Here is a 16,946-nt window from a genome sequence, read left to right on the forward strand (position 1 = left end):
GAAGCTCATGCTTACACTCAAGGTCAGGTATTAAGAGATATCCATCATGAGGATCCACAGTATTTATATTTTAATTCTACTATCAACAGTTTTTAACAAAATGATTACAAATTTGTAAGCAACCACTCACTAGTGCCCTAATAAAGCTGGCTATCCATTCACACAGTTCATGGTGTAAAAATCAGATGCTTGGTCTGAAATTCAACTAAGCCACTGATGTAGATTCTAAGTACATATTCAATGAGTTTCCATACCTTGGGAAGGATGACTGCTGTCCTGAAGGCCAGTGACTTGCTGATAACATCATGCTGCGACTAATGGAACCATATGTAAACAAAGGAATGAATGTTACAACTGATCATTTTTTATATCCCTAAAACCTGTTGAAACTTAAGAGGGGGAGGGAGAAAACCATTACAGCTGAAAATTTCAACTGAGCCAGGTGACGAGCCTCTATTTTTGTGAAGATAATGTGCACAACACTGCTTTCTCCACAATTTTATGCATGATGTTGATGCTATAAAATGCTGAGTCTACCAGTATGCATAAAATATAAATTTTCTACTTACTCCAAGATATAGATAGCATCAGGATTGAGGAAAATTTAAAGAAAATGCTGAAAACTGCGTCAATTGGTCATTGAAATTGAAAAAAACAGTAGATAATATGCCCTCTGTAAAACTGAGCTCAGGAAGATGACCAGTTTTTACTAGGCTCACAAATTAAGATGAATAAATGCATAAATAATATGTAATAGAGTTACATTTCAAGTCACCCTGAGAAGAAAATCATACCTTTCAGAAGAGCAAAAAGCTAACAAGTTTCTAAACAAACACAACAAACTGCAGTTCAATCTTCCATTGGCTCACTTAACACAATTGAATGTGCTGAGGCTAAAGGGCAAGCACATCATCAGGGTTGGTAGGGGGGCAAATTTTTTCCTTGTCTCTCAAGTGGGGAGCCATCCATCAATTTGTGCATACACTAATTTATTTTTATGGACAAACAACCTCCAGATCTTTTACTGCCACAAAAATTTGTCATGAACATGATGTCAAAACTCAAGACGCTCACTCTTCTGATGAAAGAGAAAATATATAGTGCATAGCAATAGTCACCCTTGCCTGTCTGGGAGGCAACTGTGGTGCATGAATCAAGCTGGAAGTTACCTCATTCAAGGGACTGCAGAAGAAATGAGCTGAAAAATAGAACTATTATTCATTGGCCTGAATGTAAAAGAATTTTCAGAAGAAAATGTAGAGGGCTATGAGCAATATGCTCACTGACTCTGCAACAAAAGGCAGTCTTAAGAAAGTTGCCCATAACCACCCAACTATTCATATGAACCTGAGTCTGTCTATGTCCTATTTAAAGTGTACATGTCAATCATTGTCAGTAGTGCATGATATGACTGTCAGTTTAAAACGATACATTAGCATCAATAAAGTAAGCAATATAAAATCAAAAACATTTCTTGCAGGTTTATCCACAAGTCATTGAATTTATACAGCTTAGCCCTAGAAGCTGTGATGATTTTTTTGTGATATTCTTTATGCATTAAAAATAATAAATGGAGTTCGAAATTTGCGAGCAGATGAGATAAAATAAAATACCATAACCTTCTATCCTAATAGTGTTTGCTACATAAAAAAATCTCTTCTAAATGTGATCCTCTAGGGAAAGGGATAATCCCTTGATAGTGTATTAATTGAAAGCTATAAAATTTATACAGGTAGGATAAATTAACACTAAATTATATACTCTTTCATTTTTTTCATTAGCATATACCTCAACTTTCTGGTTCTGAAAATCTTGGAAATAAGTGCTAATTTATTTGATTCATGTATCAAAATTGTCAATCATCAAGATAATATTTCTTTTCCAGCTTCCATTTTCAATATGTGAAACTGTCATATTTTTCCATTCGATATACTTACTTCTTGTTAAGGTATGTACTTCCATTATTTTTTCTGGGATGCACATACAAAAATCCTCACAGTAATTTTATCTCTGTGCCATAATAACATCTAATACCATTGTCAATTGAAATGATCGAAGACCTGTAGCTTTGCAGCAATCAAAAAGTAAAACCATCAAATTGACGGCTCTGGGCATTCTAGATGGATGACAAAGGGCATGGCATTTTAGCCAAGCATTAAGGATTCAAATTGTTAAAAGACTTTCCCCATTACCTCTTAGTTCTTTGGTTATTCTTTTTTTTTTTGGTGTTGCTATCTTAATCAACTTACCTGTCTACAAAATTAAAAACATTATTGTCACTAGAAATTTGATGAAAAGCTTTTAAATTATATTCCTCAACAGTCAACACTGTTAAGTAACAAAAATAGAGATGCAGTGGTAAGTAAGTAGGCAAAACTCTACAATAAGTAGGAATCACTCAAGAATACATAGTTGAAAAAAATGTTCCATGCACCCCGATTAAATTTTTGTAGCTGATAATTATAATGCATTAAAAATAACAATTAAAGTGATAAAAGTAACTTTTTGTAAAATTAATTCCTGGTAACATTAATTCACTTATTATTAAACTTCATAAATACTCACATGTCTGAGCTTGTAGGTGTCCATTGGGGTTGGTTTCACATCATGATATACAAAAGATGAGCCTTGCACAGAATGGTAAGGACCACTGTACACATTGCCACTGTAAGTACTCTCACTATACGGAGCTTTTGAAAGTTGAAAGGTTGCATATGGGCAAATGTCTTCAATGTAATCTGTCATGACATTGAAAGAAGATAAATTCAGCATTACTTTACTCCCAGGAGAAAAATGCAGTACTAATTAAGCTTAAGGCAAGCAAATATGAGCCAATAAAAATTATTATGCCACAAAACAAAATACAACACTGAAGTGGTATTGAAGCAGTAATATTCAAGCTAGCTGAGAGTACATTATCCTCGGAGCTAACTGAATATTAGTCAAGTACTCGACTTCTTTAAGGAATAAAGTCATCAAGTAAAGTAATCATTCACCTAAATGAAGGAAGCATATTTACATAATGTTATATGCAACTCAATACAATAGATTCAGAAAATGCAAAATTTAATACCTTACCGTTAATATCTATACCTGAAGAAGCATAAAACAGAATTTACCTGCTGAAGACTCTGCTTTAAAAGAAGTTGCATCAACACTTTGAGCACGATGTGAACCTCTTGCCACTGCTAAATACTGTTGGTCACGATTTTGTTGATTTTGCATCTGAGCTACTGATGGAGATTCTCCCATCGCACCACGATTCTCTTGTGGCTCCTCTTGTGCTTGAGACATCTCTACAAGTTAGTTTGGAATAAGGAAATTAATTTCAACCACTTGAAAAAGATTTTAATTTTTGATTATATTTGGGCATGCAAGAATTTATTTTACAGAAAATCATTTTTCGCCTCCACAAAAATTTTAGTCAAAATTCATAAAATGCACATAAAACGTTCTATGGATAAACAATCTGTTTTTATATTTTGTACTCATCTTCAGTATGTATCACAATTAACCTATAATCCACAGGTTACTTAAACATAATTTGGTACAAGGATTAAGGATTTGTTGCCAAAAATAATTCTTTTTAACTAAACTGAACTTCAAAAATATCTATGCAAAGGATGAATAATAAATATTCAATTGTCATTTGATGATAACCAATGCATTTTATCATTAAAAATATTTGTGGCAAACAACTTTTTGGTCCACAATTTTTATACTAATCTGTAAATAAGTTATGATGGTACCACAATACTGAACAAAATGGTTTCAGAGTAACGAAAAAGCCACAGAAATGACATACTAGAAATTATGACAGGGCAGGCTGAGACAGTGGAAAAAAATTTCTGCCCAGCCTAAAAATATTGATGGAATTCAATGATTTCCATTTTTTATGCAATGTCGAATATCTAATGCCAAATGATTACTGTGGGTGTAATTGGTAGGTCTCATTATTGCTAATTTACTTCACATGTAATTCATTGGCAAATAAATTGTACTATGGGTATTAATCATTACATCGTGTTTCTTGAAATATGCTGCACTCATTATATCAGGATTCAACGACAACCATCAACTTCCCAAGACATGGGGCAATCAATCATCATTTAAGAATACAACTCTACTGTAGGTATAAAAATTGTGGATGTGTGATCCTACCATGGTGATGAAATTTAAAATTTCTGCCACAGCTTCAGTATTACCCCAGTCCATGAGTATAATGCTATTAGAGGACTTATGAAAACAAGCTCATTTACTGTTTTTCATTGTAAATTTAGCAGTCTTTACAGGACAAATATTGGTAAAAATATAATGCAAAATATGCTAAAATACACTACATAATTTGTTGGCTCTATGAATTATGATGTTGAGGGCATACGACTAACTCAATATTTTTAAATTTGGTTCCCCTACACATTGGAACTTAAGTTACAATTACTTTACTTTTAAGTTAAAAATGATTTTCAGTACAATGAGGTACTGCAAATTTATTAGATACTTTATGTGCCCCAAATACCATATTTATAGCTCATTTAATACAGCCAGTATGAGGATTTTACAAAGTTAGAGGAAAAAACTTAACATATCACTTTAATGATTTTGAAAGCTGGGAAACTACCTACATGGTTCTAGCCATATTCCCTTTGACAAGAGTTAATCAATTAGGGGCATCATGCATTAGATTGGTATTTTTTATAAACAGAAATACATAGCAGAGACATTACATGGAAAATGCAAATTATGGAATATGTTTTAACTCACTTTTTCTTTGGATAAAAATAGCTACAGCTATGAGGCCAATCACAAAGCACAATGCCACAGCAATAGGAATAATAATTTTCAGATTGGCATATAGGGTGACTGGAGCAACTGTTGTAGTAGGGGCAACAATATCTGGACTCACTGTCACTGAAAAAAAAGGTCAAAGACATGAAAAATAAAGAAAACTGGATTGAATATTATTTTTATAAGTCACTAAATGAGTAAGTATTAGTACAATGAATAAAGACAAATCAGTTTTCTTCCAATAATTGGAACTTAAATTCAGAAAATAAACAAACATCAACACATTGGGACACACACACACATAGACCATTCACAAAAATATGAAGAGGAACTTTCAATTCATTCATATTCACAAGGAAAAAAATCAAATTTAGAGTAAAACTTTGATATTATGCTCTCCTGCATTTTTTGCCCATTCTTCTTTGTTCCTTAGATCATTGGAGTCTAAATTTTGATGACAACAATTTTGCAGTTTACCTATTTTGGATATGTTTCGGATTAATATGGTTGAAAAAGAAGTGACACAAGAGGAAAAAATTGGGTTAGGTGGCGCAGGGAGTTGATTTGGTGAGTGGTCTTGCACGGTGAAGAAACTTAACCATTGAGGAAATATGATAGGCATTGAGTGGAGGTTTCTGTAGTGTGGGTATGGAGAAGAATGGAAAAGGTGAAATGGACATAAAAGAAAACAAATGAAGACGAGTAAGAAGATGACGGAATTTTGATGACTGTAATAGACATAGACATTAGGCAAGCAAGGTAGAGGAGGAAAGGCAGAGGGAGGTAAAGGATAAGTATGTTTGATGGAATAGAGTAAGGTAAAAAGTATGCAAAATTGGAGAAGGGTTTATTATAGTGTGGGACATCAAGCTGTATCTTGTTAGGGCAAGGGTTAGAAAAGTAGTAGTCATCTGGGTCAATTTAAAACCAAACTTAAACAGCAAAACAATTTTCCTTACATGCATCTACTCTCCGCTTATTCTTTCTCACATTTAATAATATACACACTTTGTTCACTGATAACACGATGGCTAAATCAGCTGATTTCAATTCTTCTGTGGTCAAAAAACACCAATGAGCAATTATATCAGAATTCAATCTCCATTCTCTACTTTCCTCACGATTTTCGCAGAGAAATTTCCTCCCATTGCTACATGTTTTTGCTCATGATCTTTCAAAACATTTGCTTTATTAGCATCCATGATGCTTTTTCTTCCTTGTAGAGAGTTCTACGCTTTACCTTTTTGCTGTGATATTAAAGTTACTGCTTTAAAACAAGTGGTGTCACCACAGGGCTGAGCTTCTATGTATATTGCATTCCTCTGGCCATTTTATCTATTACTATTCTTTTCTATCTTTCCTACCTACTGCCTTCCCCTTGACAATTTATTCTTATAAGAATAGCTTGCCCAGTTTGGTACTTATAGTTACCACATTTTTAGGGTAATTTTGATTAATATTTAGAGTAATTTCAATAGAAATTTTAAAAATCCTCTTTTTGTGCACACATAATCATGTTATTTTACATGTTTACATTTTTTAGTAAAATTCAAACAAAATATACTTGTAATCATCTTGTATTTGATGAAAATGAGTCAGTTTATAATAACTATTGATATTAGCTTTTGGACAGGAGAAAGAATCCCTTCAGGTAGAGTTTATTACAGTTCAACAGTAAATTAAGCGTCGGCATTAGCCACAAAATTATTTTCTGACAATAACACAATTGGGAATCAATTAAAGGCAAAGGAATTTTAGGCGTTGAAACAATAGGAAATTATTCGCAAGTATGATGAGAACATCAATGAAAGTTCATGAATGAGAGGGATTAATAGGCATTGTTGTAAAGAAAATACTTGATTTCATGAAAAAAGTCTTGTAATGAATCTGTGTTAGAATTGGTGTTTTCACAAGATACAATTCTATTGAAGTCATTATGAGTTTTCCACTGGGTCAGGTTTTCTTCTGTTGACATTTTGATGGCTAACTCCACCATCATCCTCAAGGCATTGTTGATTTATCAATCCCCTGAGGAAGATAGCAAAGTTAGCCACTGAAACATCAGAAACTGAAACTCTGACCGAGTTGAAAACTCATGAAGACTTCACTAAAATGATTCTTTGGTTGGCAACTCTATCTTTTTCACTACAAGGGAAAATTATAATGGCTATGAGCTTAAAATTTTTTAATTGCTGACAATATTAGTGTATTCAAACTTACCCAAATCATTCAAGTACTAGACTGAGACGTGCCTTAGTGGGAAACTTGATAAAGAAACATTTAGTGCACCATTGAGTGTGGACAATGATGGGAATAACAGCAATGCACTTATTGTTCCCATTTTAGATCCATGTTGAAATTTGAAATCTAAATAAAAAAATGGCTTCACCACAAACTTTACACAAGCACAAAATAAAAATCATGCTATCACAAATGAGGTCTATAGACCATTGCTACCATAACAGGAGATGAACTGAAATACTTCCTCTATAAAGTCAAGTGATGCCAAGGTTTGCCACCGTGATGTCAAGGATTATTCAAGTCATCAGTTGCCAGTGAAACCCTCAGGGCTCGAAAAGGAGCAGCCAAAGAATACTGATGGTCAATGTCAACATGGCTTTTGTTTTGAAGAGTGGAGGACGAAGATGAGGTAACCTCTGGATAAAGTCAATGGGAATGGTTATCGTGATTTAATTGAGAGGACATTGCAAATTTAAACCTAATGATGGCACAGCAGTCAAAACCACAAATACATTGGTAAATATGAACTACATGAATGCTATTTTAGTGTTCTACTAGCTTTGCCATTGAGGTGTGGGGAGTTAATCCTTGGATTGAGTATTCTGCTGTACACGCCGTTTAATGGTACCAAACATTTATTTGGCCCTGTTTATATAAATAACCCTATGGTTGATCATAAATTTACTTCCCTTAATATTCAACAATTTTAATAGAGTGGACGTCACTACAGTCTTCACAATTTTCAGACAATACACATTAGCATATTCATTGTTCTGGGTTTGAGCTCTTTATATTATAAAAATATAATATTTAAACTAATTTTGTATTTTAAAGGAATACGTTTCTCTGGTAATTATCCCACAAGAATATTATTTCAATGACTTTTAATACAGTTTTAGCCATCCTCTTGAAGAGTATAATACCAAAGTTTTAATATACATAATCATATAATTACAAGTAAAATAAAAATTCACTTATTACCTCCTTCTGGGGTGAGTGTGGTGAAGTTATACACAGCAACAGTAGATCCTGCATTATTGTGGGCTGTTACGCGAACTACATAGCCTGTGGCAGGCATGAGATCTAAAATGCTGAAAGCACGTTCCGTTGGTTGAACATTGTTTGATATAAGAGTCCACTCTCCATTTGTGCCACCACTGCCATTGATAGAAACACCACTTTTTTTACGACCTATGCCCACTGCACCTCCACCTCCAGCACTAGTTGAAGATCCAGAGCCATCACTGGATCCAGATCCTTTAGTCCGATCTACCTCGTGATATTCAATCACATAGTAGAGGATAGGACACCCACCATCTCCCCAGGCGTCCAACCAAAGAGTCACAGCAGTTGCATTCACTGTCAGGAGTTGTGCCTGAGGTGGTTTTGTGGGAACTTGTGTTTGGGGAAGAAAAATATAAGAGTATTTAATGGCTATCACACTGAATGACATAATCACATAAAAATTTTTTCATAAATGAAATACAGCAAAATCTAGTCCATAAACTTTCTACATATGTGCCTCTTTACTCAACGAAAAAAACATTCATTGCTTACGCATGAGGCGATCTCAAATAGGGAAATCAACAACAGTAGCCCTACAGACAAACTTCATTTATGATTTCCAATAGTACACTCATTCTATTCATGCAATGATTATTTAAGTGTGGGCCTCATTGCACTTTCAATTAGTGAATTGTCCTTGTATTATGAGCTGAAAGAATAAATGAGGACATCCAAACCAACTTTTGAGTTCATTATTAAAATTTTAGTTAATATCTCTTTATGGAAAGAAGCACAGTTTTTCTTACTAATATGCTTAAGTACAAGGTAAGTTTAGAATAATAGTTAAATATCTGATGATAAGGTGGGTCACGGTAGTCCAGGGGTTGGAATACTGACGAGAGGGCCTGGGTTTGATCCCCTGGCAAGCCTCTCTGGGCACCTGCAGCTCCAACCAAACTATGTGATTTTCCAGGCACCAGATCTTTCTCGGAAACCATAACTGGCGCAGGGAAATGAACTGGACCCCTTACCCTGATGTGTGAATTTCACATGTCTTCGGGCTTAGTACTGGGTGAACTCTACCATCCCTACCAAACTGGCCTTTGGGTTGATTACTGTGTTTATAGTTTTTTTTTATATGCATAAAGGCAGTCATATACATCAGTTATAGAAAATTTCCCTCTCCTCACATGTGACTGAATCCATTCCCATTTTTTTCCTGGAGATGATTTTTGAGAATAGAATGTGTCCACACAGTCTGAGAACACATGAAATTTACTCCTTAACGTCTTTATATAGTTCAAAGACATACTCTGTTTGCAAAAAGGTTTACATTTCCAAATATCTATCAATGTTACCAAGCCTAGCATTCTGAGATGCAATGTAAGAGGAAAAATGCTCTCTGAGTAAGTTTCTTTATACATTTATCTAATGAATTAAAATTCCACTCTACAAGGTACTCTGTTTTCTACAAAGATGATAAATCCAAATAGGTTAACCAAACAATTTTGCTTCTCCTGGTATCTAACTAAACAGTTCATGGTACCAAAATATTAAAGTTAAGAAGTTAAAATTTTACTTTCAATTAACCTAAATAGAAAAATATGGAATTATAAAATCAGAATTACCCCTTATCCTTAACACTTTCTAATGAGACTGTTCAGAATACCTAAATAACAAGAACCCCATAGGAGAGAGATAGATAGTGCTTGTGAGATAGATAGATACCTCTTGTGAGGAATGTTTGCCAATTTCTCTTTAAAACCAGGCCTCAAAAGTATCATGCAATTAGATTTAGTATGCTTATATTCGCCGAACAAAGGACATCATACCTAATGAATTCTCTCATTTTCAGCTGATTTCAATTATCAAGTTCTCCAGACACTTTTAATGAGGCATGGCGAACAATCAAAAATTTTCCTTTAAGGTTGCTTTCTTCCAAATGTATTCATGTCTCTCCTTCATTCATTTATCCACAAGACATATAATTGCAAAATTTGGTGCCTTGAAAACTCCACCATGTCCCTGTTTCCCATTCAGTCCACACCTGACTGTGCTATTGATTGTATGCCACTCAATTTACACTTTCATTCTGAGAGAAAAATGATCTTCAGAGTCCTAATAAGTATAATAAGTTGAATAAGAACCTAACCTTGCAATATGAGCTATTTTTAAAATGAGAAAACGAGATGACATCCATTCTGCTTCTAGAGAGTCATATGAGCCATCATCATTGCATTATGGTAATGAACCATGGGTTTCACGAAATGTGGTGCAGGAAGTATCTACACAACTTTATTAAAATAAAAAAAACTACTTCAAATATCTCCAAGCACATGATGTTGGCGAATGCAATTAAACTGGTAAATATAATTAAAAGCAAGGAGTGCACAATTTCAAACTAATAGCAATTATTCCAAGTGTAATTCAGGATATTACTGCCTTGCATGTCATATAATTTAGGGTTACAATTCAAATCACTATGCCTAAGTACAAAATTTATCTTTGCGCTCATGGCTGAATAGTTACATATTATTAAAAACCTATTTCAGAGACTTACCTGTTCCTTCTGTGTGAGTACTAACTATATCACTAGGAAGTCCAGTTCCAATTCGGTTATAAGCAGTGACATACAACTGATAGTGTGTGCCACACCATAGGCCTCGTAATATGTGAGATGCAACTGATGACTCAATCTGAAGCTCCTCCCAGTCCCCATAATCTCTCTTGTAATTGATAACATAACCTTAAAAACATTTCAAAAATAAACAAATTAAATAGAGTGGCATCTCTTCACCATTAAATGAAATAAATACAATTTCCTATCATTAGAGAAAAATACTTAATATTAATGAGAAAAGGTTATTTAAAAATTAAATAGATATTATTACCTAGGTTTACATGACATGGATATTGAATGAATTAGATCAAAAGTCTTGCTTTAATTTTGATTATACAAGTAAAAGAATAATTAATTAAATTTTGCATAAGATTAATGCATGTGTGTTGCCATACCCAAAATAGGACTCCCTCCATTGTTCTTGGTGGACCATTGAAGATGAAGGCTATCAGCATAAGATGCAAAAACTGAAAGTACAGGTGGCTCTGGAGGAACTGAAAAATAATATAAAATGCATTAGAAAATTCTCATTAACAGCTTCAACTCTGCAGTTGGTTGGAGGGAGTAGTCATTCAAATGTTGATCAAGTCTTCATTTTTAAACACATAAGTAGAATGCATGCATCATTTTCCCCGACAATTACAGATAAAATTTGTTTAAAGAGCCAATGAATTGATTAATTTATCTTTAATGCTTAATACTATATTTAAAAAATGTGAGAGTGAAAGTTAATGAATATAATCTCTGTAATGTGGCAAATTAAAGTTCCATAGTTGTTGAAGAAACTTCAATTTTACCAGGAATGAAGCCACAAAAATTTTCTTTCAGGAGTAATGCAATGATGACTATGATATCTATGATCCCTTATCTCAAAACAACAGTAGAGTAAATTTACAGGACTGAAATAGATAATATATGTTGTGGGCTGTAATCTATCATGAATAATCCATAAATGCAGGCATCATACTGCCACCCATTGAATGGACATTCTACAATAACTGATGTTGTGACATTGGTGAAGATACTTCTTGTTTCTCCACTTAAGTTGAAATTAATGAAAACTTTTGCCATCTTCATGTCAAAAAAATCAGTTGTTAAGAGTTGTCCAGCTATCTGAGGTATCTTCAGGTCAATTAACTACTTCAACCTCCAGGATTAGCAGAAAAACTGTAGTCAATAGTTCCTGCAGAAATCTGCAGAATAATTGTGACTTTGTCCAGGGTGCGGCATCATAACTTCCTTTTTTGAAATGCATGCCAATCAGGCTGTAGAGGTGGTAACTTGGTAAGAGTGGTCTCATTCGACCACTGGGTTCTAAAGTTTTCCCCTGCCCTGGTCAGTCATCATCATGCATTGGAACAATGAGGAGCATGCATTTGCCATCGACGCCTACTTTTAAAATGGATGTTCTGTGAATGCAACCCAGCAGGCCTTCCAAAATCACTTCAATATAGCCCCATTGGGCCCTGTCCCAGACCGGAAATCAATTCTAGGGTCACTACATTCACACAAACCACAAGTGTGACAAGACAAAGAACTGGAGTCCCTCTGCCCATCAGATCACCTAAGAACATTCAGGCAGTGAGGGCTGCCATTTTGCAATCCCCACGGCACTCTGCTTGCAAACATGCATCAGCCCTTGGACTTTCTGATCGTTCAGTGAGGCGAATTATTCATGATGTCCTTCATTACTGTCCTTACAAATTTGGGATTGTGTGGGAACTCTCCAAACATGACTTCAATTCTAGGAGGAACGCATGTGAGGCTCTTCTTGAAAATGTTCCTGATCACACAATTGTGTTTTTCAGTGATGAAGCTCATTTTCATGTGAGTGGATATGTCAACAAACAGAACACGCACTCCTGGGCTGAAACCAATCCCAGAGAATTGCATAAAATGCCTTTGTATTCTCCTAAAGTCACAGTGTGGTGTGCAATTTCCTCAGTTGGTGTCATTGGTCCCTGGTTTTTTGAAGAAAATGGGGTCACAGCGACAGTTTATTTAGATCGGTATGTAAACATGTTGGAGTAATTTTTTTTCCATGACTTGATGAACTGGACTTAAGGGAAATTTGGTTCTAACAGGATGGAGCAATGGCTCACCCTTCAAGGGTATCTATGGCTGTATTGAGGGAACACTTCCCTGAGGACCTCATCTCAATGAGGGGTGATTTGGAGTGGCCAGCCCACCTCCCCAATTTGGCCCCTTGCAATTTGTTTATAAGGTTTTTGAAATCCAATCCCATGTTTATGTCGACGGTCCAAGGACCCTACAAGGCCTGTTGTCAAAGTAATTGCCAAAATACCTGCTGTTATGCTGGTAAGGGTAATGAAAAACGTCAAAAATCGGCTTATTCAGTGTAGCCACAATGGGGGGTGTCACCTACCTGATTTGATTTTTAAAACTGTGTAAAACAAAACTTTAAATATGTACCTACATTAAAAAAAATAATAAAGATTCTGTTTCATAAAATGGGTTTTATTGCATTTAGAAAAAATGAAGTTATGTTGCCGCAACCTGTATTTGATCCCATGGACAAGCAACTATTAAGAAGTATGAATTTTCCATTTGCATGCCATTCTTTAAAATTGTTAAAACATAACATTTGAAGTTTTTTTAATGCAACCAAATATAACCTTAAAACAAGGCATCACAGATTACCTGGTAATTTGGGCAACTAGGTAAGCTTAAACGTTCAGGTTATATTACTGGTACAAGCAACATTTCAAACAGAAACTGGAATTGAGTTAGCTCACTTATTTAAATAAATCACCTGTGAGTATGTATCACTGTAGCGAGGATGTGAATTCAAGAGGAGATATACAGATTTCCTTTTCTACAGTCAACTTTTGATATCTTCCAGGAAAATAAACCTCAAAGTATATCATCTACAGTAACATGAACGTAATAATTTAGTTTTATTAGCATCTAAAAATTTATTTAAATCTTAAAAGTATATCTACACTTGAGTTGTGGACAATGGCAAAATTAATTTTTACTAACCTTTAACTTTAACTGTATAAGCAATTTCATCTTTCCCATTAATATTTTCAACACTGCATGTGTAGTTTCCTCCATCACTATGTTGAATATCTCGGATGAGCAAGGAACCATCTTTAGTCACCTAAAACAATAAGACCATGCGCATGATGAATCCAAAACAGCCTACAAGACAGTACATTAGTTATTGAATGACCAGTGCCACCCCAAGAAAGTACTTAAACAATAATGGAGCTCTGAAGCAAATATTCAACACTAGCTGAAAATTCAAAATTCCTCCACTTCTTCACGATTCCATGACAAAAATTTTGATTTTTCAAGAGCATTTTCAATTGATTTCGATGAACCTAAGAATACCACTCATTTAGTAATTCTGATCATGGAAATTCCATACTGTGAAGTCCAATGGAAGCCTTTATATAGATAAAAATGGCCTCAAGATAATAACTGAAAAGGTGAAGAGATACTGGTTTCTAATAAGACGTTTAAATACTAAAGGTTAACTTTCAATTGTTTTTCTCAAAACTGCTAATGAGTTGATTACTTTTTCCAAAGATGAAAGTAATAATTATTGACATTTTGTGGAACCTAACAACAATTTCTCCACAGTTCTTTATGTAACCAGCTTCACTTAAAATGTCTTTCTCTATGCTTTCGGATGGAAATTTGATGACTATGAACTTCTAGATCTGATCCACAGGAATTGAATTTTCCCAACTGTTTCTCAGTCACCCAAAAATGAACTGAATATAAGATAGATTGGGTCTAAAAATGTTTTTTTCCAACGAGACTTAACCTCTCAGTGTGAAAGCTATAAACATGAGAGTAATTAATTATCCAAAACACTGAATTGTTGCTACTCTGGTTACTTAAATTATATGCAATAACTCATCATACCTGCTTCCTCCCACTTGTAGGTTCAAGAACTTTTCCCTGAAGTTTCCATACAGCCTGTGGCAAAGGAACTCCAACTCTCCTACATGGTAATGATAGATCTTGTTTCCATGGGGTCACCAGTGAACGGCTAAATGACACTATCCTTGCAGGTACTGGAAAGAAATATGATTTCATAAAAATTGTGATAGTGAAATAATGGAAATTCTATTGAAAGAATCTTTCCGCAGAACAAGAACTTCTATCAGTTGGAAGCAAATCAGCTCGAAATTTTATTAGTAGGCTCCTGAAGAGATGTGCAAATCCTATGAAAATACTTGCCTGGAAACTTGGGTTCAAAGTTGTAATGCAATACATTATACTTAGTAGAGAGATAGTCGAGCAAAAGGTAGCATTGGCTTAAACTGGAGAAGGTCCACTGCGTGTGTATGTATATACTACCTTGATCAAAAAGTTCCCGGAATAACCACCGTGTGGCGCTCCCATCGTTCCGATTTGAGTTCTGTTTTTTTTGTTAAATTGGTACATCTGTTGTTGATATTCCCTTTAAATCTTAGTGTCATAACTTGACATTTGCAAAAGTTACGGTCGGTTTTCGGTATGTCCATCAGTGCTTCCTGCGATTTTTCCATTACTTCCTCTCGGCTGCTAAAACGCGTTCCCCGTAATGGTTTTTTAACTCGATTGAACAGAAAGAAGTCACAGGGAGCCAAATCAGGTGAATTCGGTGGCTGTTGGATGGTATTTGTTGCATTTTTCGTCAAAAAATTACGAATAATGATAGCACTGTGCGACGGTGCGTTATCATGGTGTGTGGCGGCTCAACACTTGAATCATCATTGAGCGCCATTGCGAACGCGCCTTCGCCGGCAAGTGTTTTGGCTTCCGGCGTTCGCCACCAGGGTCCGCCGCCAGGGCGCAACCACGCCGCCAGAGCCACTCTCAGTCTCACTCTCACTCTCTTTCTGACTGGCTCTGGACCGTCACGCGCGCCGCCATCGTGGTCAACCCAAGGACGCTGCTTCCTGGTGAAGGATTCTCTCCTGGCTTCGCCACCGCACGGCCGAATATTTACTGAATAATTACTGTTCAATCGCCTCATCAAGGTTTTAATTTTCTGAGCACAATAAACTTTGTTAATTGTTAGGAGGTGTCATTATTTCCACCACGATACCTTCTTCAATAGTGGTGACCCCGACGTGATTCATTTCGCCCTACGTGCTTAGCCATGCCCTGACCACGCCGTTTTGGTCGAGCCCGAATATCTGTACATCTGCCTCGCTATGTGATTAGGCGATTCCTTGAGCGAGAAGAGATGGGCGACAGGAAGCCATCCCAAGTTCTCCGCCATCTCAAGGACTTGGCAGGCTCGTCGATGCCTGACGAGTTCATGCGGTCGCTGTGGCTCACCCGGCTACCCACGCCTCTCCACGCCATCTTAGCAGCTCAAGATGGCGTCGACCTAGACGCCGTGGCTTCCCTCGCCGACAGAATTAGTGAGGTGATACCCCGGGAACAAGTGCCCGCCCCTACCCACGCTCAGGTAAGCGAGGTGAGTTCCGACCCGCCATCTTGTTCCGGTGGATGCTCGGGCATGTTGGCCTCCCTCCTGAACCGAATGGACGACCTCACCCGGCAAGTTGCGGCTCTTTCGGTGGCGCGGCACCCTCGAGAGGAACGCTCCCGTTTCCGAGGCCATTCCCGTTCCCGCAGCCAATCTCGCGGCTCTGAAGACGGACCATCAGGACGCCGTACGACGCCACAACTCTGCTGGTATCACCGGAAGTTTGGTGCCGACGCGCGGCACTGCACCCAGCCGTGCTCATTCCAGGTGCCGGAAAACACCGCGGGCGCTCGGTAGACGCGGCCGCCGACCTTAGCCCTACAGCAAGCCGCCTCTTCGTTACGGACACGACCACAAAGGTACAGTTTCTTGTTGACACTGGTGCTGACCTTTCTGTGTTTCCCCTATCGCTCGTCAAAAGTCCTAGACAGCGGACCGACTACCAACTTTTTGCTGCCAACAATTCCGTAATAAATACGTACGGTTGGGAAGTATTAAACCTAAATTTCGGTCTGCGCCGCGACTTCACGTGGAGGTTTGTTGTGGCAGACGTTGCACAGCCTATTATCGGAGTGGACTTTTTGACGCATTTCAGTCTTTTGGTGGACGTTAAGAATTCTCGTCTTACAGACAGTTCGACGACAATTTCCGTCGCCGGAAACATTGTACGCCTCCCGGCAACGCAGATAAAGGCGGTAGTCGGAGAAACCCGTTTTCACGTTCTTCTCTCGCGCTTTCCCGAAATTACGCGTCCAGCAGGGACACCCGGTCATGCGTCCCACTCCACAGTGCATTTCATTCGCACGACCGCAGGTCAGCCGGTGTCATGTAAAC

General features: G+C 36.8%; 1 protein-coding gene across 1 annotated transcript in view; it reads right to left on the reverse strand.

Annotated features, from left to right (window-relative positions):
• Positions 1–16,946, reverse strand: part of Dscam4 (Down syndrome cell adhesion molecule 4) — a gene marked incomplete at its 5' end in the record, with an annotated part of 70,258 nt that overhangs the window by 17,591 nt on the left and 35,721 nt on the right. Inside the window, 9 exons of the mRNA XM_071598963.1 lie at positions 255–314; positions 2,566–2,738; positions 3,120–3,296; positions 4,765–4,911; positions 8,011–8,424; positions 10,595–10,780; positions 11,050–11,148; positions 13,658–13,778; positions 14,552–14,703. Of these exons, the coding sequence (XP_071455064.1) occupies positions 255–314; positions 2,566–2,738; positions 3,120–3,296; positions 4,765–4,911; positions 8,011–8,424; positions 10,595–10,780; positions 11,050–11,148; positions 13,658–13,778; positions 14,552–14,703 (1,529 nt within the window). The remainder of the gene's footprint in view (positions 1–254; positions 315–2,565; positions 2,739–3,119; positions 3,297–4,764; positions 4,912–8,010; positions 8,425–10,594; positions 10,781–11,049; positions 11,149–13,657; positions 13,779–14,551; positions 14,704–16,946) is intronic.

Source organism: Hetaerina americana, unplaced genomic scaffold (assembly GCF_022747635.1).
Source record: "Hetaerina americana unplaced genomic scaffold, ioHetAmer1.1.p SCAF_10, whole genome shotgun sequence".
Lineage (NCBI taxonomy): Eukaryota > Metazoa > Arthropoda > Insecta > Odonata > Calopterygidae > Hetaerina > Hetaerina americana.